Source organism: Manacus candei, unplaced genomic scaffold (assembly GCF_025592945.1).
Source record: "Manacus candei isolate 608988 ecotype Guabito, Panama unplaced genomic scaffold, ASM2559294v1 h1tg000023l, whole genome shotgun sequence".
NCBI classification, from domain to species: Eukaryota; Metazoa; Chordata; class Aves; order Passeriformes; family Pipridae; genus Manacus; species Manacus candei.
This window is the reverse complement of record NW_026138071.1, coordinates 9,978,243-10,004,118: the sequence shown is the minus strand read 5'-3', so window position 1 is coordinate 10,004,118 and position 25,876 is coordinate 9,978,243. Positions and strand designations below refer to the sequence as shown.

The 25,876-nt window shown below is 36.8% G+C and overlaps 1 protein-coding gene across 9 annotated transcripts in view; it reads left to right on the top strand.

Moving 5' to 3' along the window:
• Positions 1-25,876, top strand: part of GRB14 (growth factor receptor bound protein 14) — a 298,766-nt gene that overhangs the window by 32,645 nt on the left and 240,245 nt on the right. For 4 of the 9 annotated variants that reach the window (XM_051787279.1, XM_051787278.1, XM_051787280.1 and 1 more), the window contains exons 3-12: positions 3,116-3,290; positions 7,763-7,884; positions 10,028-10,102; positions 15,418-15,555; positions 16,621-16,731; positions 16,922-17,017; positions 17,589-17,669; positions 19,881-19,997; positions 20,096-20,153; positions 20,245-20,332. In XM_051787279.1, the coding sequence (XP_051643239.1) occupies positions 3,116-3,290; positions 7,763-7,884; positions 10,028-10,102; positions 15,418-15,555; positions 16,621-16,731; positions 16,922-17,017; positions 17,589-17,669; positions 19,881-19,997; positions 20,096-20,153; positions 20,245-20,332 (1,061 nt within the window). Of the gene's footprint in view, positions 1-35; positions 275-3,115; positions 3,291-7,762; positions 7,885-10,027; positions 10,103-15,417; positions 15,556-16,620; positions 16,732-16,921; positions 17,018-17,588; positions 17,670-19,880; positions 19,998-20,095; positions 20,154-20,244; positions 20,333-23,873; positions 23,968-25,876 lie in introns of those variants that run through there. The other 5 variants (XR_007904522.1, XM_051787275.1, XM_051787282.1 and 2 more) reach the window with 3 other exon arrangements.

The window sequence follows — 25,876 nt, the reverse complement described above, 5'->3', positions numbered from 1 at the left end:
AGTGCTACTGAGGTAATTTTTTCTGTCTACTAATAGGTATAGTCAAAGAAAGTGAAACAGCTTGGTTTAGAACAAAGTTTGAGAGTATATGGTAATGAAAACTGTAATGAGAGCTTGTTCTCAATTAGTGCCTCTTTTCTTGTCTGCTGCTTCTGAGACAAATTTTTCAGGGAGAAAAATGGAACAGAGTGAAGATGACTGGCCAGCCTAATGCATCATGATAACCACTAATAAAAATAAAGTGGTCACTCAAGATTCCTCATCTCTATGGGAGGTCAGCACAGCTGCATCTTTAACGTAGTCCTTCCACCCTTTAATTCTTAAAGCATCCTCTGTTTCTAGGAAAAGAAGTATAGCAACGTAATTCCAAGGAAAAATTGGATTTCGAATTTATCCTTTTTCATCTGATCCACTCCCCTTGAACTACATTGCCGGCAAATCCTACAAGAGACTTTACTTCAAACACAACAGAAAGTGCAGACTGAGCAACTTCCAATTGGAAAAAACCCTCAAAAATCACTCTTAACTGATGAGTTTTGCACCATCACGTTTAATTCATTAGACAAAAACTGTGACAGAAGTTGATGATGGTCTATTAGGTGACTGTCTGTTGTCTCCTGCTGCATTTGAATCCCTTGCGAGGAAGAGAAGAAGCGCACAGCATTTGTGTTTTATAAGGTAGCAGATGTCATAGCTGTGAGCTGGGGTGGTCTGTTGTCCTAGACTTGCACAGGATTTATTTCCCTGTACTGGAAAGCTGAGTGAGAATACTCACAGAGAATATAAACTGATTTTTTTTTTCTCATTGCTTTTTGTTGTGTTGTTTTGTTTTGCTTTAACTGTGCTGCTGTAGTCCAAGGCCACCTCCAAGGCTTCCTGCTCCCTGAGCTGAATGGCCACAGGCAGCTCATTATCATGACTTGTGTTGCTGTCTTCAGCATTTTAAAAAGTCTTTTTCTATTTCTTCAGCAATAAGAGTGTAGTCATCTGCACTGCGACTCTTAACCCTTTTAAGAGGAATTTCTGTTAAAATCATCCGTCAAGAGCCTCAGCATGGGCTGTACGTGCTCCTGCTGTAAAACAAGCATATCACCAAACTTGATGAGTGCGTGGAGAAAACTGTAGTTGCTGGTACGTGCCATAGGGTCCCTAGCCAGGGTACTCACGTGGATTCCCACCCTGGCTCAATATTGTGAGAGTATTGAGAAATAGAATAGAATATTTCAGTTGGAATGGACTTAAAAAAATGATCATCAATACTTGGAAAGGTGCTTTAATTCTCTCCTTTGCTTTCCCTTTCTATACTGTCTCTCTCCTTTCTGGCACTTCAGCTTGTAAAATCCTTTAGGTTCAGACTGAAACAGGCTTGCTGGAGAGACTAATGAAACTGTCCCTGACCTTCAATGCTGCCCGAGTAGTACCTATTTTAAGGTGATGGGATGCTGTTTTGTCTACTCACCTCTACAGCCCCCCATCCCATTCACAGTGCACCCTACCAGACACCTCTTTTGATTTCATCTTTGAATCCTTGTAAATACTGCAGGGATTTAAATATTTCATGCCAGTTTATCCCGAATGGCTGAACATAGTTTCTGTGTGACTGGAGTAGGACTTCTAAGTTGTGTGTGTGGAATCAGGCTCTGCTGCAAACAGGCTGCATTGCTGCTGATCTCTCTTGCTTAGCAGTGGGAATGCTGCCAAAGGATAGACATCTTATAAAATCAACTGTAGGCATCAACCATGGGTGTTTTGGCAGTATTGAAATCAATAGTGATGTGGTCTTTTTGCCTTTTGTATTAAGTGTAAGTACTGGGCTGCAGCTTAGGCCCATGGAAACCTTGGATCTACTTTTTCCAAGGTCTGCCTCTTTCCCCTGGAAGACTTGGATTTGAGGCTGTTGATTCATGAATACAAAGAGATTTTTCAGTGTTTTAGGAGCTTGAGTTTAATGTTTCCCATATCCTGAAGATTGGTGTTGTGGCAAGGGTGGCTTAATATCATGTGGAACTCTTGAGCTGCCATCATTTAATAGCTGCAATATTAAAGCAAATCTTCATGGACTTCATGCTTATTTGGTTTGTAACGAAACTGCTGTATATGTAGTTCCACTGAAAAAAACAGGTGTTTGGAGAGGAGTTAGGCCATCAGTGTGCATTAAAATCTCTGTGTGGTTTTCAAATGGAGTTGTTTTTCCTTGATCTGAAGTTTGGAAAACATGAGTGAGCTGACCTGATTTTTCTTTAATTATTTTTGGATTTTTGCCATTAGTGAGAGAGAAGCAGGTGGCAGGAGATACAGTTGCAGTTCCTTCCTCACCTTCCTACCAACTTCAGCACAAACTAGAGAAGCAGCTGCAGTAACAAGTTAGGGCAACAATGCATTGCTGGTTGTTGATTAGATTCTTGAAATGAGCATGTGTTCAGTAAGGCAACAATTAAAGACCAACTGACGATAACATGCTTGTTTGTCTTTAAAGTAAGAACTTCTATCTAGCTGTTTAGTGAAGGGTTTACAATGGTTATTTAGGTTTTGTGCATGAAGTCCGGGTGAGATGTGTCCTGCATTCTCATGAATAAACTGAGAGGAGTATTTTTGAAACAAATTAAAAGCATCTTGAACACCCTTTTGTATTGAGGTTGTCTGTGCTTGTCAAAATTTGAAGCCACTTGGTAGCATCTCCTGTTTTTATTGTCTGTAGAATTATGAGCATCTCGAATCTGATTGCTGTTCTCTGAACTAACTCCTTTATCAAATATATCTACAGTTCTTCAGTCAGAGTTCTTGAGTTTCACTGTTTATGCTCTGTGGTTTCTTTTTCAGCTTACTTAAGAGTGTATAGTTTCACCACATTTATTTACCCCTTCATTAACATTTTTTTAAAGGGAATGCATCAGTCTGTCCGGTGTCCTGTGGCAAGGGATGTCCAGTAGCCAAATTTAGAAGTGGAATGTGCTTTGCTCGGCTGTTTTGTTCCCAATTATGCCATTGCACTGGAGGGGAATGGCTGTCTTTCATATTGCATTCAAAGTGTATGGGTTCTTGTCTCAGTCATGAAGCTGAGAGAGGAACATATTTGGAGTAACTGAAGCAAAGATTAAACTTACGGATATTTTAGAGTTTTTGTTTATTGCAGGTAATCAAAGTGTATAGTGAAGATGATACTAGCAGAGCTTTGGAAGTACCCAGTGATATAACAGCCAGGGATGTATGTCAGCTCTTGATATTGAAGAACCACTATATTGATGACCACAGCTGGACTCTCTTTGAACAACTTACCCACACAGGTTTAGGTAAGACTAATACTATATAATAGTATGGTGGTAAATAAGGTGTTTGGTTTTCATTTTCACATAGAAGTACAATTTCAATAGAATGGCTTGAAAGGAAAAGGATGGGAAGTCTTGCGTGAATTTGTTCTTCTGGAGGATTGTTGCTTCTGATTCTCTTTTTTTGAAAGCATAGCTATAAAGTGGATTTGTTAATGGTGCATTTGCCTCACATTGCTTGATCTGCATCTGTAAGAGTGATTTGGAAGACACTGACAGTTAAGATTCTCACTGCAAATTCTTCCTTGCTCTTCCATGATATTCTTTGGCAGTCCTTCCTCTCTTTCTGGTATCTCTAGAAAGACTTGGGTTATTTTCATTGCCGATAAAATCCTGTTTGTTCCCAAGACACCTGAGTGAAATCTCTGACATCAGGGACAGAAACCAGTTACACAGTGCTATTCTACCTGGACAATGGTACTCAGTCTTCAGAAACTACATCAGAGTGGGCTGTCAGTATTTTCCTGCAATACAATCAGTTTGGCTGGATTTATGGTGAACTCTGGGACAGGGCTACTTAAAAAGCAGACCAAAACCATTCTTCTAAACCTCCAGATATGGACCAATGAACTGTGTTGAAGTGACTCCATGTATTTTAAGTTGCTGGAAACAAAATGTTCTGAACTCCTTTCACATCATCAGTGTTCCTCTAGTGTAGTAAAACTCTTTCTGTTATACAGTTTAAAAGGTGTAACCTGTGGTTTCAGAACATAACTATAAGTTTAACTCCTGGTTTCTCTTCCTTTTTGAAGTGTATAGATGTACTTTTGTAGTATAAAAACAAAAAGGCAAATTAATTATAGTGAGGAATGGGATGTTTTCAGAGATGTAAAAAATGCAGCACTCAGGAAAGACTTCACTCAGCAAGAGATGAGTTTAGAAGTGCACTGCTGGGATGTAGTATTGAACTGAAACTCTAGTCAGACAATCTTAACTCCTTTTATAGCACTATGTTTCTGTACTCTATTGTGTATGGTTTTGATAGGAAAGTATATTAAAAAAATCTACTAGAGACAAATGCTGTAAAAAATCTGACTTTAATTTCATGTCACCCAAAGTTTGTGTATTATTCTTGAACTTTGGCACTGGACTGGAGTTACAAAACGTAGTACTTCTGCAAATTCAAGGGCAGTTCCAGCTGCTAGTGCAAAGTGGATGTTCTAGAGGCCTTCCTGCATTCTAAAATATGTAGGAAACTCCTTGGAGTTCTTAATTCTCAGAAGAGACTGCACTGGTACCTGGTAACTCCAGTACTGTTGATTTTAAAAAAAAAAGAGTACACATCACAAACAAAAAATATGTCTAAATGCTGTTTTTAAGGTCCCTTTTCTGTATGTATCTAGGGAGTGCAGCCTTGTGCGTTTGTAGAAAATAAACTTGACTGTGCATCTCTGACTCAATTATGTTCAACAGCTGTATTTTAAGGATGAACTACAAGAGCTAAAACGGGTTTCTGCCCTTTAATGCTCCTTTATGCTATGAAGGCAGCCACAAACGTTTTTCAAATTTCTTTTCTTGCTTTGTAACATTTCAAAGATATTTGTAACCTTTTGCACTGATTGTATCAGCTGTAAGATGCTTCCAACTCAGAGTAAGGTCAGAGTTAAATCTGGGTTGACGCTGTAAAGGACTGCTATAGAAGAGGAGGTAGCAAAATGGCTTTAGAAAACACTTCTACATAAATAGCAAAAGTGTTTTCTGTGTTTTCTAGTGTAGCTGGTGTTTAAATAGCATAGTAACTACTGAAGAAGACACCTTTGACAAACCATGCCAGAACAATAGTGGCACTGTTTATCCAGGTTTATTTATTTGCACAGTACACTTCTTGCTAAATAATCTGTTTTCTTCAATCTGAAGGTTTTCTTGGAGGATTTCAATATCAAATAATTGGTGAAGTTGCTTTTCCTAAGATTCTGATATTTTCAAAATTGATGGAGACCTACATTCACCATGCAGTCTTCTGACTGCTCCAGCTGCTTTCAACATAGTTCTAGAAAAAGGTTCATTTTAAAAGTAAAATTATTTCCTAGATGATGAGGTTGGCAATTCAACATTGCTAGCCAAGGAAAGGAACAACCTGAGATATCCTCTATTTTTTTTTTAATAGTACTGAACAATAATGGAGTTATCTTTACAATACTGTTAGATCTGATTTTGTTTGAAAGGTTTAACATATTGATCTATACTTGCGTTAAGTATATTCGTAAGCACTGGATGAGTGGCTTGAACAAACATTTTTCAAATGATGAGTTAGTTTTGGATTGTTTGCTGTTTATTATTGCATGTTTTACTCATGTAAATTTGGACAGTCATTTTCATCTCACAAGTTAAGTGAATTGGTAATGAAAGGAGCGAGTCTAATGAAAACTGTGAGCGAGTGTGTGTGTCTGTGTAAATTCCAGTATGATGTGGATTAATAATTCATCCGTCAATTAGTGAACATTTTCTTTAACATCTAACAGCTGTCTGAATACTCCTGAATTAGATATAATTGCATGAATCTTAGTGAGTTGAGCACAGCGTTCTACTTTTAATCAAGACAGACATTAATTACATCACTGGATTGTGCCTTTATTTCTGTGTGGAAGCATCTACTGTGAAGGTTTAAAAAAGGAAAAACCCCAACAAAACTGCCACCTAAACCAAAACATAAACCCACAGTCTCTATATTTTAGTTTTCACAAACATATGTGCCCTTTGGTGTGGAGCTGTATTGTTGAACATTAAGCATGGTCGTGTCCTCGCTGTATTGCCTGGCAGGTGCTGACCAGGTGGAGTTGGCTCAGGGCAAGTGGGCAGGTGAGGTGGTCCTGCTTCCTGTGGCACTGGCTGGTGCACCCCGTCTGCCTGCCATGGAGCACCCACACTGCACCCAACCCACTGCCTTGTCACCCGGGATGCTCAAACTTCCTCCCCACCTCCAAAGTTTTGCAGTAGCCTGGGCTCTATTTCAAATATCTGAAGTACAACAATTATTGCAGCCTTATAAATGACAATATATTTCAGAACTGTATGTTTTTGGTATGTGTCCTCTTTGTCTAAAAATATCGAATTCAAATAAATTTTTGAATGTTTTTCAGCTTGTCTAAAATTATTGAAGGCAGCTGAAACATGCCTAGATTTGGATGAGGCCAGGTGCCTTGGTGCTAGGAGTCCCATACTTTCAGTGCAACTCCCTTGTGCGAGGCAGGCTCTGAAAACAGAATGGTTTGCTTATAACTGTTCTCCTTTTCAAGAGAAGAACTGTCTTCATCCTGAATTTTCTACTGAGAAGTTTTTGTGCTGACTGTAAATGGTTTTCTGTTTGCTTCTGTGGCTGAACACATGTTCTAGGGCTCCTCTTTGAGTAGGTGCCTTGGCCAGGCACATCATCGGTGTCTTTCAATCTCTCATTTTGATTTCACTCTCTGCATTCTCTTAGGTAGCCATTGGGAAAGCTTGTAAAGCACTACCTGTGCAATAATACTGAGCAATGGCTTTCTGGTTTTTATTTAGTTTAAACTTTTTTCTTTGCTGGGTGGCCAGAGAGGAGGCTACCTAAAAGGTGTTCTGTCGTGCACTTCAATATTAAATCTTCTTTTATGTGCATTAGTTACTTTCCATAGTTAAAGAGACTGTTTTCGATTGTAACAAGCGCTTCTCATGTTAGAGATAGTAATAATAAAGACCACAGAAAGGACGGTAGAAACTCCCCAGTCTAGAAAGAAAAATGATCTACCTAAACTGAAGTACAGCTTTTGCATGTCAGCATTTAGGGATTTGATTACAGGGCTGTGTTTTGGAGGGCACTAACTCAGTGTTTCAGTTCCTTCAAGAAAACAAGTTGACTCACTTGTAAAATATTCTCTGATGTGACACCTTAAAAATAAAGAAATACCAGCATCCTTACCCATCCATTGGAGTGATGCAGAATGTCTTATTTTTCTACCAAGAAGTAAGTCTTGAGGAAATGGTGTTTTCTTAAATGTCACAATGCCATTTAAGAGTTTTAAATGTCACCCTAGAGGAGCACTTCCTCTCTATAAAACTGGAAGAAAAAAAAAAGTAAGAGCATCAGTTCTTTAGTGTGTCTTTGCCCTTGCATCTACAGAATGTGTTTTGGAGTAGAGAAGCCTGTACAAGATTTTAAAATGCTTACGTTTCGGTATTTTTAGGGTATCTTTTGTTTTCTGAATTGCTTTATGATTTTATTTACTTCATTTAATCTGATTACAAAATGTGATTTTCATATAGCATCCTTAATCTCTGTCTTTATGGACTCAAGTATTAGTTAAATTCAATGGAAGTTTAACTTTGCTCCACTTGATCTGTGGATCATGAGAGTTCTTGGTCTTCTGCTACTCATGAGCTTGATATTTGCTTTTGTTCATTTGTTTGTTTTGTGGGTTTTGTTTGTTTTTTTTCTTTTTTTTAAATTTGCGTGGTTTTTTTTACAGGAAGAGCTATAGAAGACCATGAATTAGTGATGGAAGTTCAGTCAAATTGGGTAATGGAAGAGGAAACCAAACTGTATTTTAGAAAAAATTATGCCAAGTATGAGTTTTTTAAAAATCCCCTGGTAAGTTCTAACATTGTATCTGTGAAGTAGTGCAAAGACAAAATAGTCTTTTCTGTTACAGACAGATAGGCAGAGTGTAAAGTTGTTAGCATAACATGAGTCAAAAGGAATTATTGAGAGGGAATATATGAAATATGGGAATATATTGTAGTGCATATAACTGTTGGCCAGTCCCTTTGTTGCAATTGTAAAACATCCATGTTCAATATTTTATTGTTTGGGGGTCATGGGGTCAGCAGTGGGTTTAACTTCGTTGCACATGGACCTGCAACAAAATAAATTTTTTGCAATTGAGTGAACTTTCCATCAAGTGACCACAAAATAGCAGTGTGAGGAGGGGCACCTGTAGCAAAGATGATTTTATTGTTGAAGTGCAGATTGAATATTATGGCCCAGCGCTGCCCAGTGGCAGCTTCTCCCAGCTGCAGCTAAATGACAACTGACACAAAACACCATGAGCAGCCATAGCCTGTTAGGGGTAAGTGAAAGTTAGTGTGCATAAGGAATGGAAAGAGAGAAGAGACGACTTGTAATACAGGGATGTAGCCAAAGGTTAATGCTGCTGATTCAGACTTTGGCTGATGGCAAAGGCCATGGAAGCAGTCCTGGCTCAGCAGGAGAAACCATCTGGTTGCTCAAGTGCATGGTGTATTTGGACCACTTCTAATGCTGTCTTTTATAAAGCCAGCTCATTTCAGATGTCAAAGGGAGAAACAGCAGAAATATATGAGGGCTGAAAAGGTAACAAGTGGAAGGGAACTCAAATTATCTACCTGAGAAAAGGATAAGAAGGTAAATATAAGGATAACAAAAAATATAAGAGATTTGAGAGGTTTTATGTTTGATTTACCTGTGTGTCTCTGGACAAATCATGTACTCCCCACATATGGAGATGTCAGTACACCAGTAAAAAATTTCTTAGCTTAAGATGGTCTAGAGTTAGTAAAGAAGCTTTCACAGAATCACAAAGTGGGTAAAGTTGGAAGGGACCAGGGTCATCTGGTCCAACCTGTCTGCTCAAGCAGGGTCATCCTAGAGCACGTGGCACAGGATTCAGACAGTTCTTGCATATCTCCAGTGGGGAGACTGCACAGCCTCTCTGGGCAGTCTGTTCCAGTACATGGTCACCCTCACAATAAAGATGTTCTTCCTCATATTAGCTGGGACTTCCTGTGCATCGGTTTCTGCCTGTTGCCTCCAAAGACTGAGTTGATGTATTGGTTAACCAGTGAGTGGAACCAGCTGTGGAGTGTGGCAGGCATGCAGCTATAACTAGAGTCAGCAGCTGTAGCTCATTAGAGTTCTTGCTGTTCCTGCTGAGTGATTCTTCTGTGGTCCCAGGTGTAGCAAGAATGCTTTATCAGAATGAACTTATATGAATTACCCTACCAGTAGTTCAGTGTTATTAAAAATGGGAATCGGTGGACATTGGGTGGCCAAGGGAATATTAGCTTCAAACTTCTCCAGGCCTTGAGAAAACATTATTTTTGATGGTCAAACCCTTGTCTAGTTCGTATCTGCATGACTATATTGAACTCCTCAGCTGCAGGTCTTGAGTTGTCCTTCATAATGAAATTGTCATTTTAAATGTGGACTTTTTAATCCCATCATGTTGATGTAGTCAGATTTTTATGTTAAGTCATATCATACAAAATGGAAAATTAAAAACCACAAAGACTTATTCTGTATTAATGGAAGTTATTCCCAAATATTTTACTGTTTATTTTATTTTATTTCTAGTGTAATGGAAACAATAGAAAACAATATACTTTTCAGCACATTGGTGTATATCCTCCCTACTTTGTAGCATATTGAATCCCCAGGCAAGAAATCACTACCAAAAAAACAACACTAAGGCCCAAATATTGCAATATGAGACCCAAATATTGCAATATGATTTGCACTGCTGTCTGAAATTCTCTTCCAGAGACCACTGATGTTTTCTCAAAATTTTAAGTTTTTCAGCAAATAATACATAGGATGTCACAAATTTTGGGATGACATTAAGGTAAGCTTAAATTATTGGATCAGAGAATCTGCAGTGCCTTGCACCGCATTGAGAACTTAAATTGGACATCCAAAAGAGATAGAAAGTTTTATATTTATTTTTACAGAACTTTCATACACATTTTTGTTGTTATAGAACTTTTTTCCAGATCATATGATATCTTTTCCAAGTGAGACAAATGCTGCTCTAAGCCACTCTGGGATATTACAGGTATGTAACCTTTCAATGAAGATGAGCCAGCATAGCTCAGAATTTCCCACTGTTTGTGTTGTGTGAGCATAGTTGTTTATTGCTGTTGGATCTGTTGCTGTGTTTTGAATAACTCAAAACATGGTTAAGAACTTTTTTCCTTACGAGATATGAAATGCTGTGTCTCTTCCAGGCAGTTATTATATGTCCACACTTGCAAACTTTCACATTCTTTCAGAAGCAAAAAGCACCAAAACAGACAAAATGCAGTGAAAGCATTAAATACCTTTATTGGGTATTTTAGGTGAAAGACCCTTTTTCCTTAAAAAGTATTGCAGTACTCAGCACATACTTAGCAGAAGGCTATGGCAGAATACTGAAGAACTGGTAATGTGATACGAATTGATATAAAAAAGAGCTAAATGGTTAAACCTAATGAGTAGAAAATTTAGACTGACTAGTATGATTTGTTAGCTTGAAGGCTACTGTAGCCTTCAAAAGAAATTATGGTAGGTCACTCAGTGTTAGTCATCTTTTAAGCAGACACAAGATTCTAATTTACAGTGAGAATAATGAAATGATAATACAGAATGACCATATCAGGGATCATCGTTTTACTTTCAAAGGGGGAAAATGAGTAATAAAGGTGGAAACATACACATCACTCTTGTTTGCTTGTCACTAGAAAAATTAAATAATAGAAAAAGAACTTCCACTGATCTTAAGACAACAGCACTATGTATAAGTTTTGCTGATCAAGAGTAACTGGAAAGGCAACATAGTAACACAGGATATTTAAGGTAGAAGGAAAAGAAACAGAAATTACATTTTTTTAAAAATCAATATAGTAAAGTCTACCTTAGCATCCACCAGTAAATGAAAAACATTTTAGAGAACTAATTCTCAAAGGATTTCTCTGTATTAAATAGTTGTATCCATATAAAAGTGAATGTTAATCAAGAGGTTAAGATTATCCCAAATGTAGTAAAAAATGTTGCAAATTAAATTTGACACACACTAGAATCTGAAAGTCATTTTTACAAACCTACATAAGATCTTTGTAATTTCAAAAGTGCTGCATATCTACTGAAAATTGGTCCACTTTTGCTACCTAAACAACAAATAGATTTTGCAGTCTACCATAAACATTTCATTTAGAAAATCCTGTCCCCTATATTAATAGAACTTAATATTTTTTGCTCTCAAATATAATTTGGTAGTTTGAAAAAAAATAATAAAGACTTTTGTAAGGGAACTGTTTGCCATATACTCTTGCACAGAACATGTGCAGAGCTTGTGGGTAAGATTAAGAATCATTCTAAATATATCTAGTTACTTGCCATTTTGATAGCTTGAAAAATATGTTGCAAACTCTCCTCTGTTGCTCTTTGATGTTGTATTGTATGTTTAATTGTATTTCATCAAATAAAACTTAGTAGGCACAAAGTAGAGAATACCTCAGTGAATTGTGCAGCCTTTGTGCACGTTTCAGCAGAAGCTGTTGGGTAAATTGTTTACAGTGAGTCACTATTTCCTTGGAAACTCTCATTAAGACAAGTTAATGGGCTTGCATTATTATTTGTGATGTGCTTAGTCAAGTATCAAGAGAGACATTAGTTTTAACAACTCAATGCTTACAAGTGATTAAAAAATCACTTCTGATACTATTACAGCTTTTTGTGGATTGAGCTGTAAGCAAGTAAAATGTTTTTTGGTATGTTTTTCTTGACTTTCACTGAAAGTGAAAGAGTGAGTATTTTGGCTGATGACTTTAAATCAGGGCATCTTTGTAGAACAGAGCCACAAAACCAAAAAGAAATTCACCTGTCTCTTATCCATTTAGCATGTACTAAGTAAAAATACTAGGTCTGGGATATACTGAATGTCTGTGTATCCCAAAGAGAGAGCTTTAATCGCTGCTGTGAAGATCTTTAGCCTAAGAAAGAAGTGTGTCACTGTATTGATTACAGTATAGCTGCTCTGAGACACAACACTCTGCACATGTCTAGTGCTAGGCAATATGGATCATTTGGAACTTGCTTCAGGTTATTTTTGCAAATTGGATGCTTTAAAATATGTCAAAAAATGAATATAGTATGAAGATTTTAAGATTATTATTAAGAACCAAGCTTTAATGTCTTCAATTGCTCTGCCATATAAAGTCTCTCTTTCCCTGGCTAGTTTCTCACCTGACTCCACCATTCCAGTCTTTAGGCTGAAATAGCCATGCTCTGAATTTCAGTCCCTTATCAATCTCCTGGATGTTGTTTTAATCTACCTGTTGCCTTTCTCCATCTTCCGCTGTAGGTTTTGTTGGCCTTTCTCCTGGTTTAAACTCCTCAGGTTGACTGAGGTCTCTAGGAGACAATACTGAGAATCAGAATAAGAATCAGTTCTTCACTAGAATTACGTGGTGCTCCCAAAATTTCTCAGCAGGTTGAGGGTAAAATCCAGCTCATTCCCAGTAGCATTGGTCTGGATTGTGGCCAGCCATCTCACATCTGTGAAGAAATCAGTCATCGAATTCAACTTGAGTCACAAAGTCTTAGGATAATGATGGCTTCTTTAACTCTTTAAAATACTTTGTAAATGCTCAAGAAGCATCCACCTTAGCAAATGTTTCTGTTGCTGCAACCATTCTCTCCTTGAAAACATTGAAGATGCAGACAAATAAGTTGTGTTGTTAGAAGTGCAGCTCTCAATCTTTATTGCATTCAGTGACGTGTGATTTCTGCGGTTTATATTATTATATTCATCTGACCCACTGCAATGTTTTATCTGTTCTGTTGTTTTTTCACTTTCTGATTGATTTCATATATTATTTGTTTAGGGTTTTTTTGCAAAAAAAAAAAAAAAGACATTTGCTTTTTTTGTGTTCAGATTGGTTTTAAATTAGTTGGTTTTACAGCTAATCAAATGGTAATCAAGTCCTTGGTGCTGTCATATATTAGTATCTGAAAGATATGGTGGCATTTGACACCACTCTACAGATCATGTTATATATTTCAGTGTGTGAGGAAGAGAGTGCAAGGAGTGCAAGTTTATTTCTGCATATTGTGTGACCACTAATCCCTATCTGCAGTATACCATCATTTAACTCTCTCCTTTTCTTCAAGTATTGGCGACTTTTCTTGTTTTTGTCCTATTCCAATTACCTCTTATCTTCATAAACAGGGATTCGTTTCCTTCTGTTGTAAACTTGCATGTACCTTCACTAAAAAGCCAAAACAACAAACCAAAACAGACACAAAAAACCTGACCAAAACCAACCTGCAACAAAAGAACCTTAAGGAAGGTATCTTTTCTACTATCATTCATTTTTGGCATTTATTACAGACATTCAGTTCTCACTCTGAAATATTTTTACTGCTCATCTTTCTGACAGTTAATGGTTTCGACTACATCTTGTTCATTTTCTATTTTCTCACACAGTCCTCAGATGTCTTGGAAAGGAAAAGATGGATTTAGAATTGCCTTTTTCCTAGCATTATTACTACTTTATTTTAATTGATAGCTTGGGTACAACAGTGACTGTTGAAGCTTAGCATTGTATTGCTCCTCGACTTTGGTCTGCTGAGTAAGAAGAGTGTTTTTCATGACAGAATTTCTGATTTGAAGCTCTTATGGCAGGAATCCTGGGGAAGACACTTGTGCAGGCAGGAAGCCAACCACTCCTTTCAGCTTCAGCAGAGATATTAAAGCCTAAAAAGATGCTCTTTTGTTTTTTGCATACATTGACTCGTTTAGATTATCCTAAAGCTTCCATTTGACTTTGTTTGTGGATTTTATACTTTTTCGATTCAGCCTTTATATTCCCCACCAGTGAACCTGTTAATATGTGGCAAATGGGAAGATTAACAGGCTGGAACGCCTACCAAGACCTACCCGTCTGCTTCAATATGGCTAAAATAGCTTAAACTACATTTGCAGACAGCTGTGTGCCAGCAGCACATGTAGATAGATGTACCTATTTTTACTGTAATTTAACTATTTGGGTGAATAGCAGTGGAGCTGCTCATAGCACATTCCTGGTTGTGGGCTAGAGCACTCCCCTGGCCAGTGGAGCCTGCCTGTGGTACTGCATTGACACCAGCTCAGGTTGGTCTGCAGGTGGTACAGTCATGCATTTCACTACAAGGTAGGAAAACAATAAACGTCAAAGAAACCTTATGTAGCTTGGTTGGAGTGCATTATTTAGTGGCCAGAGAACTTGTTGTACTTCCAAAATCATGTTCACTTTTTCATTCTGCTGCAGTCTGGTACTGGCCAGTCTGTCTCTTGCCTTGTAATCTGTTGCTTCATTCCTCAGATCAGATTTTCTGGAAATGGCAGTGGATAGGAAGAAAATTCAGCCCTGAAAGCTGCAGATATCAAACAGAAAACCCTTTGATCCCTACCTCTATGTAAGCCTAGATAGTATTTGTGATACCACAGGCCAGCTTGGGGCAAGGTTCTTTGAAGACCTTGGTAGTAACACAGATTGCTTTACATATTTATGGAAATTGAAGAATTCTGGGTTAATATGTTTAGAATCGTATTTCTGAGTAGTTTTATTGGAAGAAGAGTGATAAAAATGAATGCATTATAAGGAATTAGAATGAAGTTAACTAGCTTGGTTGCTAGCTTTTAGTGGGTACTTTTGCAGACTGAGTAGAACTGTTCTAAGCCTCAGCAAGATAACAGCTGTGTTGCACTCTGGTTGAAATGGCTGAAGAGAAGCCACTGAGTATCTTGAGTAGAGGCAGGACCTGTCTTGGGGACTGGCCCAGTCTCTCTGGTTTTGGTTCAGCTACAGCACTAACTTAAGTACCACTTCAGGTGTTGAGCCCTTTACTGTCTCCTTTTGAAAATGCTAATATCTGCCTGACCTGCATGGATTTTTGATTCAGAGTTTGTGGTTTGCTTGTTGAATAATTTTAACTCAAGATAAGTTCTCTGATTTGTAACATGGGGCTGGGGGAGGGATGTATTTTTTTTCTTCTGTTGGTAGCATTGATTAGCAGTTTTATATAAATAGGGTCTGAGGCATGGGATCAGTACTTCTTACACTGGTTTTGTTGCTGAAGTTAACATATTGCAGAAGTAATGCTCTCATTTCAAACCATATGTTCCATATAAATATGTAACTTGCTTAGCATACCTTGGAGTTGTGTAACATTCTACATGCTTTAAATCAGAGGTACTGCTAATGGGATTAGATGCAATCATAACTGAATTATTGTGGTGTGATAGTGTATTTAGGGGTTTATTCCCCTTAGTCCTGTGTGAGTATGTTAATGAAACAGAAAGCTGGTTTCAGATGAAAAGAAAAATGGATGTCTGATATTTTCTTTCAGATGTTCCTAAGCTCCAGCACATATCCTGAGATTCATGGTTATTTGCATGCAAAGGAGCAGGGGAAAAAATCGTGGAAAAAAATGTATTTTCTTTTAAGAAGATCTGGCCTTTATTTTTCCACTAAAGGTACTTCTAAGGTAAGGGAGGAAGAAAAAAGAGAGAGTGAGAACTATGAGGTCAGAGCAAAGATATATGTATTTATCATTTGTTGTAAGAAGAAAAAATATTTATAACCAAATAACTTATAGTAATTAAAAAAAAAAGAAAAAATAAATCTGTTTATTATGGACAAAATATAGAGAGATATTGAGATATAAAATTGGGAAAGTGTTGTCTTAGAAACTGTACTTTCTTTTTGCCTGACAAGTTTGCTTCATTCTGGTTAATATTTTTCCAATCAGTTGAGTACCCTTTTAAAATGAATTTTCAAATACCAGTTAAAATTCTGAAGTACAAGTAGATGCTCTGAGAAGTAGATATAGTACTTCATTATCTAAATTTAGAAATTTTATAGGATGACTTTGGGATTGCTAAGAATTTGTCACTAGACAGTTTTTCATTCTACTAGTTCAAATTTTTGATGGTGGTACTTTAAACCGTATCATATTAAACACTGGAGTCGAGACACCTTTTTTAAGTAGCTGAACTACTTAAAACAACGTTTTTTCTTGTTCTGAATTTGCTGTAATTAACTGCCAGAGTATTCATTGAGCTGTTTTTGAATCCTTCAGCAAATGTCTTTTGTTTGCTTCCTTAAGATAATTAGCCTTAGCTGGTAGAGATAATGTTTAGGAATAGTACTGGGCAATAGTTATTACAGTATGTTGTTTTTCAGATCATGAAAGTATATTTTATTTTGATTTTTGAAATGCATATTGCTCTCAAGATTCGACTCCTAATCTAATATTATTATGCCTTGAATTTAGTGGAAGTTTCCCCCAAAATTATATAATTTGTAGTTTGGTTTTTTTCCCTCTCTAGAAGAATAAACTCTTTAAGTAGTTTGGTTTTCTTTTTTTTTTTTCTCTGCATGATAAAATTAATATTGAGTTGCCTCTTTCTAGATTTCATGATGTCACAGTTAAAACTGCAGTATGTAAGACTGTATTTTGGAACAGAATAACTACTTACTCTTCTGAGTTTCTTGTCTAGAGAGACTGGCTAAAAGTAGTCTAACTGTATTACATTACTTTTCTTTTCAGGAGCCAAGGCATCTGCAGTTTTTCTGTGAATTCAGCAATAGTGATATGTACATGTCTTTAACAGGCAAAAAGATTTCTGGAGCACCAACAAACTATGGATTCTGCTTTAAGGTACAAACTTATTATTCTGATACATATTAAAGCAAGCCACAGTTTTTAGGTAAGCTTAAATTTCTTTAAGATTTTTGAAAACAATATTCAGCTGTCTTTTATAAAATAGGAGAATTAGTGGCTTTTATTTCAACAGGTATTATCTTCAAGATATGCATTAATGCTAAAAAAATGTGCTGTGGCCTTCTAGCCTAACAAATCAGGAGGAACCAGAGACCTGAAACAGCTCTGTGCAGATGATGAACAAAGTAGGACCTGCTGGATGACAGCAATTAGGTTGCTTAAGGTAATTTTTCTGTGTGAGTTAACTTGTTGAAGTTTAGTGTGTGATATTTTGATGCTGTGCAGTAGAGAAGTAATATAATTTTAGTTTTCCATGCAATAACAATATAAGCTTTGTACTCTGAAAGCTTATTTTTATTTATCCCAAGGAACAGAGAGACCAAATTGCCGGGGGGATTGTAGGGGATGAAATGATGCCTCAGTCCTGGAAATATTTAACATTAAGCGTATGCTTCTGTGTAACTATGTTGGATTCAGTGAGATTGTTGAGTAATATTGAACAAAGGGACAAGAATACAGAAGAAGGGAACTTTAGTGTTTTAAAAATGTGTCTGTGTTTGTGACAAAATAGGAATAGGTAAGTTGGCATGTTAAATGGGTATTATTTAATGCAGAATGTACATTTATAAAGGCAGGAGCAACAATGAGGATGTACACTTCCTTATCCTAGCAGCGTTTGTCCCTGGTTTCTAACGGTGAAGAAAAAAATGTGTTATCTTCTACATCTGAAAAAAAAGCTTAATTGGCTTAAGTTTATAATTTAAAATGCTAACCATGTTATTTTCTGGTTTTAGTATGGGATGCAGCTGTATCAGAATTACATGCAACCATATCAAGGTAGAAGTGGCTGCAGCCCTTTGAATTTAACACCTATGGTATGTCCCACAGTAGCTCCATGAATAAATACATGTTTCTGCAGTCATGCTGTTTTTAAGTAACTTGTGTCAGTTATACTACTGACCTGGTCCTTCAAAGTCTTGCATGTGCGAATGCTTGCTGAAATCTTTAGGGCTGTCAGGGTTGACTAGAGAGCTAATTGATTAATTTACTTACTTAATAGAAATTGGGTAGTTCAGAGCAATTAAAAGGCTTTTCCCCTTTGTCAAATCTCCTGCTGTCAAAAAGAATGGAAAGAGGATTTTGAAAAAAAAGCAGCAGAACTACAGATGCATTTAAAGAGAAGTGTTTAAGGTTACACATGCTGTAAATGATGAATAAACAACTTGTAAAAAATTCTCTTCAACATACTTCGTATTTAATTTTTTTTTTTTAAATATAAAATATTAAGTACTCAAGATGAATTTCAGGTGGTGTAATACTGATTGGACTTCAGAGTAAGATCATAATTTGGTAGGACTGGGTTATAGAGAAAAAACAGCCTGTGTGTCCATCTCCTCAGTCAGATAGTTGGAATTGTCCTTTTCTTTAATATCTTATGTTATCCCAGTTCTTTAAGAGTCATTTGATTTCAGACTTTTTCATGGATGATTTATATCCCTTTTGGTTCTTTTTTTTGGCTAAATTGGATAAAAATTGCTTGTTGCAGGGACCTGTGACAATGATTTTATGGTGGATTTTTTTTTTAGTTTTTATTATAGTTCTTGCTGGTAAAATGCATAAAACCCTCATTTGCTATTACAGACATTCACAAAAATAGTTTTCAGTAGTATTGCTAATAAGCATGGCTTCAGAATTGTGCTTAATATGCTGACTGTGTCTCTACTTTCTGTTCTGTGAAGCTGTTGCAGTTGGCAGCTGTGCTCTTACAGTGGATCTGGGAGCCATTACTGATTCTCTCCTCTTACACTGTTGTGTGCATTTAGCTCCCATAGCTTCTAACAGAGGCAGAATATAAGCCCTGTTAACAATGGCACTGCTTTTCTACTTGTGTATAATTCACAAATTAAACAGCATATTGAATAAACTTGGGGATTAAGTGCACACACTAATGAACATACTTCAGAAGGGAGCCACTTCCATGGTTCACATTCCTCAATAACTCTCAACCACGTCAGCTACGAAGAGTTCCCTCCACTTTGCTGGAGGCAAACATTTTCTCATATTTTATCCTTGTTTTTTTACTTTTGCAAAGTTCTTTACAGGTTACATTTACTCAGAGAGGCCTTAGTTAATCAGGAATTACAGACCTTAGTTAGAGTATCAGGAATTACCCTGAGCTACAGAATTGCTCTTCGATTTGTAGTCGTATTCATGCTTGTAACCAAGCAAGAACAAAACAGAGCTGCTTTGGTTTGGGACTGGGAAGTTTTGCTAACGCTACAGAATCTGGGCCTCTTGTGTACAGATGTTACTTTAACTTGTAGAGTGCTAGAATGTTCTTTTAGCTATTAGATATTCCAATGCCTGCCAACATTTGAGCTGTTACAATTCATATGAAACTTGATTTTGTAAACTTCAGTTTCTGAGAAACATTTTGGTGATTTTTAGGACTGTTTTGTCAAACTTCAGTGTTTTTATTCTGTTGTCACTGAGACAAAAAAACACAAGTTTTTTTTCATAACTGATGCTGCAGTTATTGAGTCTGTGATAGGAGTTAGAAGGGATGTATTAAAATAGAAGTTATACTCAATAGAAATTACTGGTTTCAATGCTTAAATCTGGTAAAATCTGAGTGGAAGTTTAGATATCAAATATATAAATTTATGACATTTATAATGAAATATTTTGAATCTTTTAAAATTTGATCATTATGTATAAGAATTTTATATTTTTTCTTCTTTTTCTGTTACTTGGACATCTGAATTACAGTTTCCTGACTTGCCTTCATGTGCAAAGGGCTAGTTACAGTTAAAAATATAAATAGAGTTTATGGTAAAGTGATGTATTTATCATCCATTGCAGTAATGCAAAAAGATGGTCTGTCCTGCCACATTGTAAAATTGAGCTTTGCAGCAGCATACTGGAATCACAAATGCTCCCTGGGGTAAAATGAGTTTGGCTCTGATGGGAAACACTGCTGATACTTGAAACATCACTTACAAAACATAGTGTTTTCTCAGAAGCTCGCTTTTAATGATAGATCTTGTAAAAAATGAGCAAACTAAATTTATTTTTCTTTGTTGCAGAGAAGCATTTCAGAAAATTCTTTAGTAGCAATGGATTTCTCAGGACACAGAAGCAGAATTATAGAAAATCCAACGGAAGCCCTTTCAGTTGCAGTTGAAGAAGGATTAGCATGGCGGGTATAAACACCTTTGCTTTATCAGAATAGTATTTTCTGATTTGCTTTTTTTTTAACAGAAAAGCTTTGAAATCATGTTTTTACTTCTCTCTTATACAGAGGAGAGGGTGTCTCCGACTCAACTCACATGGTAGTCCTATTGCCATGTCTGACATGGGTATGTGTGAGTTAATTTATTGCTAGAGAAATGCAGTAACTGGTTCTTTCAGTAAAAAGAGAATGTTTTTCACAGATCTTTATTTCTATAGCTATACACAGATCTCAGTCGTGGTTTCATCATAAAATCTCTAGAGAAGAGGCGCAGAGACTTATTTTGCAGCATGGACTTGTAGATGGGTAAGTTAATTCTTTACATGGCTTTTTTGAGACATGTTCCTAGTGAACAATTCCTTTTTATTGGAGAGGAGTTGGAAGAAGGAAAAGTTTGCACTAACCTAGTAGGAATAAAAATTCTTTTATATAGGGTTGTCTGGGGATCTGTTGCTTTCTATTTTATATCATTTGGAAGCAATAAAGTGGTGATCTAAGACTTCGATTCTGTCACTGACCGATTACTTATGTCCGCTCAGAGCCAAGCACTTGCGCTCTGTATTTGCACAGTATTCTCTGGGAACTGTCAACTTTGGCACTAGTGTCTTTTGTATCTCTTAGTGATGAAAGAATGAAAGCAAGCCTGAAAAGATTTATTCTGAGATAAACTGTGCTGGGACAGACGTTGGAAAAAAAGTATGCTTTTTCTCGTGAATTGACTAAAAATTGTATCCTCCTTTAATAGTAAAGAATAAACAATAGGATAAAGGCTTTTGTTTTTCTCTCATTTAAGTATTAATTTAAAAAAAATTACAGAGTAAGCAGGTATTCTATGTTCAAATCCTCCTGTTTCTCGTTCCTGTATTTTTGTCCTTACTCCTGTATTAAAAGTAAACTTGGACCTCCTTCATTCAGTGAGTAATTCCGTAAAACTCTGTTTCTTTGAGTCTGTTTCCAGTTAAGTACCTGGAACATCAGATTGCTTGTTAAATTCCTTCAGTTTTAGATTAAGTATTTTGTAATACTGTTTTCTACATCTACAGAAAGGGCTCCAGGGGAAAAAAATATGAAGGGAAGGAAAGGGGGAAAAACCCAGTCATACTCAGTGCAAGGATTGTTAATTGGTCTTCTGCTTTTGTATTTTTATTTATTATTTAATTTCAAGGGTCCTGTTTTTAGGCCTGGCTAATCATCCTGAAACCGATTCTGTACTCTGCATTTATTTTTGCATTTTTTACGTGGGAGGGACAGGACATGGGGTTGCATCCCCCATGTATTTCTCAGCAGGATGTCATTCCAGGCCTGCTAATCTTCCAGTGTATTTCTTACACAGTAGATGAAACCCAGGAGATTAGGCGAGTAAAGAGCAATGGTGTTTGAAATGAGCAAGTGAATACCTTGTTAGCATTAGTTTAGTACAGTGTTGTTTACATGATATTCTTGGCTTTATTCATAGTTATGCACTGTGCTTCTTGGGAAGGATGATACTCTTGTGAGGACTGTCTAGAATTGATTAGAACGTTGGTAGTATGAGCTCTCATATGCTGTCAGATACATATTCAGGAGTTACAATGAGGTAATGAATACATGATATCATGTGACTAATGCTGTGCTTTTTCATGGGCCGAAAATATGAATTATAAGCAGAAATACAGCCATTTCTGATGGGAATAATAAGACACTGTTCTGGGAGGGGAGGCAGGGAGAATAATCCCTCTTGAGCCTTTTAAGGTGATCACAAGCAAGGAGTTCTTGTGCATATATGACAGAGGTAGTAGGGCCTATGTAATACCACATGTACCAACAAATATGTTGTTTGTGATAGTTTATGGAAGATAAGGGGACTATTATATAAAGGATCTACAGTAGTCTCAGTATGTGGATAAATCAACAACAGAATTAAGGACAGCAACCATCTTAAGGCACTCTATGAAGGAATAAAGTTCTGTTCTGGTATAAAAACAACTTTCTTAAAGAAGCTTACATAGCAATATTGTAGATTTTGTATTTTACCCTCTAAAGGATGTTTGAAGACTTTTCAGTGATAAATGGTTAACAGGATTGCGAACTGATCAGCATCTGGTTGATGAATGGGATAACAGAATTACCAAAAGGCCAATGACAAAATGCAACTGGTCATTCAGAGAACTTTATTGGGGAGCAGCTGACTGGAGTCATCCAGCATGTCTAAAAACCTCCTGCCAGCCAACATTTCTAAGATTCTGTGAACTACAACCCTTTCTTCATAATAAAGTTTTTAAAGGTTCTTTGACAACTAAAGTAGGTCTATTGTGATAAGGTTAGAAAAGAGTAAAGATTTTTTTTATCTGAAGGAGAATAAATGTTGCTTATCTTTACTGTTAAGGAAAAAAGTAAGAAAATATACTTTAAAAGAACTGATGAGTGGGAACATAAATCCTAATCAATGTGTTTATTTTGTGTGTCATTTAATGCAAAGAATCTGTCGTAACTGTGTTCTGAACAATTTCCTTCATGTCCCGGAGAGACTGAGAGGCCACTAGGTGGTGAGAGCGAGCCAGCTCGCGGAGCCCGCGGCTGTGGAGACGTCTGGCTTGTACTTGTACTGCCGTATGCTGAGTTTGCAGTTATCCCTCTGGAATAACTGAGTTACTATCAGAGCTCCAAATTAGTCTGGATAAGGATTTTGATAGAAATGGTAATGATTATGGACTCCAAATTTCTTAATTCCAACTATTTTCTTACTTTGGAAAAGGAGGACTCTTAACAAACTTTGAGAATGAAATTGGTACTTTGGAACCATGCCAACAGTCAGTGAAAATCCACTGTAAACCTTTGGCGGCTTTCTTTGCCTGAAATTCTTTATTTTCATATATAGTAGCTGGGCTCTCATTTCTGGTGTGTGGTGGGGTAAAAGTAGGGGTTCACTAATGCTCACTTGATTGATACCTGCAAGTCCATCTTGCCCATTTCTTTTGTGTCCTGAAAGAGAAGCATGCTTGCCAGTGGCTGCCTCTCTATTTTCCTTCTTTGGTGCATTGGTTAGCTACAACAGTTCCAGACCTGCACAGTGCAAGCAGTTCATACTCTCTCCACTACAAAGCTATATATCAGGTACTTCCCTCTGTCCACCAAACTGTTCTCTGCTGATATTCCAAACCATGGGATTTGATGAAAACTGTCTCGTACTGATAATCATCCTTTCCTGTACCAGATTATTCTATCACAATTACAGCAAAATTGTGGTTTTGTCGATGTCCTGGTTGGAATAAGTTATCAGTGAACTAGTTTCGGTGGCACTGTTGGCCATTGAGAGTGTTGTGATTTGAATAATGATTCCATAAAGCAAGCAGGATGTGCCTATGTCTTGGTGGGAATTCTGGTGCTGTGCAGAAGTGAATGTGCATTTATGAGTATTGGCCAGATGTGGAAAACATTCTGGTATGTCTCTCATTACCTTTTCTGTAAAATTCCTGTTTAACTACCTTTGAATTTTCCCTATAATGCTTGCAATTTCGATAACTGTCAGAGTCCAAAAAAAATTTTTGTTCAAAGCACAAACTTTGAGGGTGCTTTTCTGTCTGAAGAGATGCATTGTAATTCTATGCAGTGTAAAAACTAACGCCTACAGTGTCATTTATTCTGAGAATGCATGTTTTTCACATAATAGACAAGGTGAAGAATTTAAGAGAAAGTATTCCCAGTGACACATTTGCAAAGAAATACTGATTAAAAGCCTAACTTGCGTAATTGATATTATTTTTGCTTTTCACTAATGCTTACTGTAATGAATTTCAAACAGTTTTAACTGGATATTTACAAAAGGATTTCAAGTGATCTTACTGTGAAAATTTTCAATCTCTTTTAGGGTATTCCTGGTACGTGATAGCCAAAGTAACCCCAAAACATTTGTATTGTCATTGAGTCATGGATTAAAAATAAAACATTTTCAAATCGTACCAGTAAGTAAATTTTTTCAGTTTATGTGTGCAGTTGTAAAATCAAACAATTGAATAACTGTGATAGAGTATCGATGGATTTTTTTTTTTCTTTTGCTGTTCTATGGAAGATGTAAACTTGTATCACTAAATATAATTAGTATTCTCTAGTAGACTTGAACATTTTTGAGCTTTGCTTTTGATTTGTTCTAAAGCTTGACTAGTAGTATGAAATCCAAAAAAGTTTCTTGAAAAAACAGACAAATCTATTTCAACAGGAATAGAAGCAACCCTGATGTCATGAAAATCATGTATTAATAGAGGTCATGTTGCCTTTTCATTTTTCAGTATGTGCACAATTTCTTAGTCATCTGTTTTGGACTGTCTACGATGTGTGTCTATATCTGACTGAGTCATCTGTTCAGGATAGTTTCAATATTTGCAGTCAAACATATTTTGTTGACCTCTGTTCTTGATTCATGTTATTATGATATATTCATGTCCAGGTCTTCTTCAGCGGGACAATTTTGTAAAAAAACCCCCAAAAAACTGATATCCTTATTTAATCCATCTACTTTGTAGGTAAGCTGAAATTTCCTAAACTGGAATCATATTTTTGTCAGTTTTCATCGAACATACTGTCCAGTTCTGCCAGAATAGCCAGCCTTCTCCATTGCTTCCACTCTCTCACGAGGTGGTCTGAGCAGGTTTCTTTACATGCTGCTTCTGTTGAGATGAGAAGCACTTAAGCATTATGTGTTTTGGCCACAGATGCTTGACATAACTGAGCAGACCCATAGCTTTTTCATCTCTCTTCACAAGAACCTTTCTTCCAGACCACTTAATACTCTAGCGTCCATGTTTCTTCCTGCTGAAGTTTCTATGAGATTCTGCTGTTTCTCAGTAGAAATTTGTGTAGTGGCACATTTTTTTTTGTTTCTGGTCTGTTGATCCCTTTTGATCATTCACCACATTTCTGTATGCCTTACGTAGGGCTTGTAGCTGATATCCTCCCTTAAAAAAAGTTCCTGTAGAATAAAAGACTGAAGCATTATTTGGAAGCAAAAAAGCAAATCAGTTTAGTTAAAAGAGCTGTCCAGGATTTTGTTATGTTTAGATAAAGACAATGGAGGAGTCCTTAATCCAAAAGTGATGACTATGCCTTGGATCCCATGTAAGCATCAATATATGGTCTGTGATAAGAATCCCAGGTGTAAGATCTCTATGATTCTATTGACTGCAGTAATTTCTAGTATTTACTTTGGGATAACTGTTGTTAGATTTAGAAAACGTCCTGAACTCCATAGAAATAGTGTATGATTCTGCTTTGTTAGGATGTCATTTAACTCTCAAATTTGAGACCAAATTTTTCTTTTCCTATCAGGAAACGGACCCTCACTTTTCTAGGAGCAGATGTAGCAGGAAGCTGCAGTTACCTTCACTTTTCTCTGAAATGGATGATTCTCTTTTTCCCTTCAAAAATTTTGCTAAAACCTCGCTCTCATGTTGTGGGATCTTTGGAGGAACCAGGAATTCTTTGTTTTGATATATTCTTTGTCTATACACTTGGGTCACATTTCACCATACTGGTGGTTGAGAAGACCTATACCACTTCATTGCAGAACCTGTCCTACTTGATGGAAATTTTTTTTAATTGGTTTTTAAGTAAAGCAATTTCTCCTATGCTAGTAACCAGAAAAAAAAAATCTGTAGTGAGAACAGCTTAGTCCAGGGAGAGTATGTGGGTATGGAAGCTGTTTGTCCCCCAAACCTAGGCATGTTCCAGTTCCTTTCTGTCACTTAATTTCCAGTTGCATTCAGTACCCTCATGCCGTTCTCCATAGCCTGACTTACACATGCCCTATTTTTGCTAGAACAGTGCTCTTTAAGGAGTTCAGAAAATTATTCCTTGAGGAGGGGAAGGTTTTGGTTC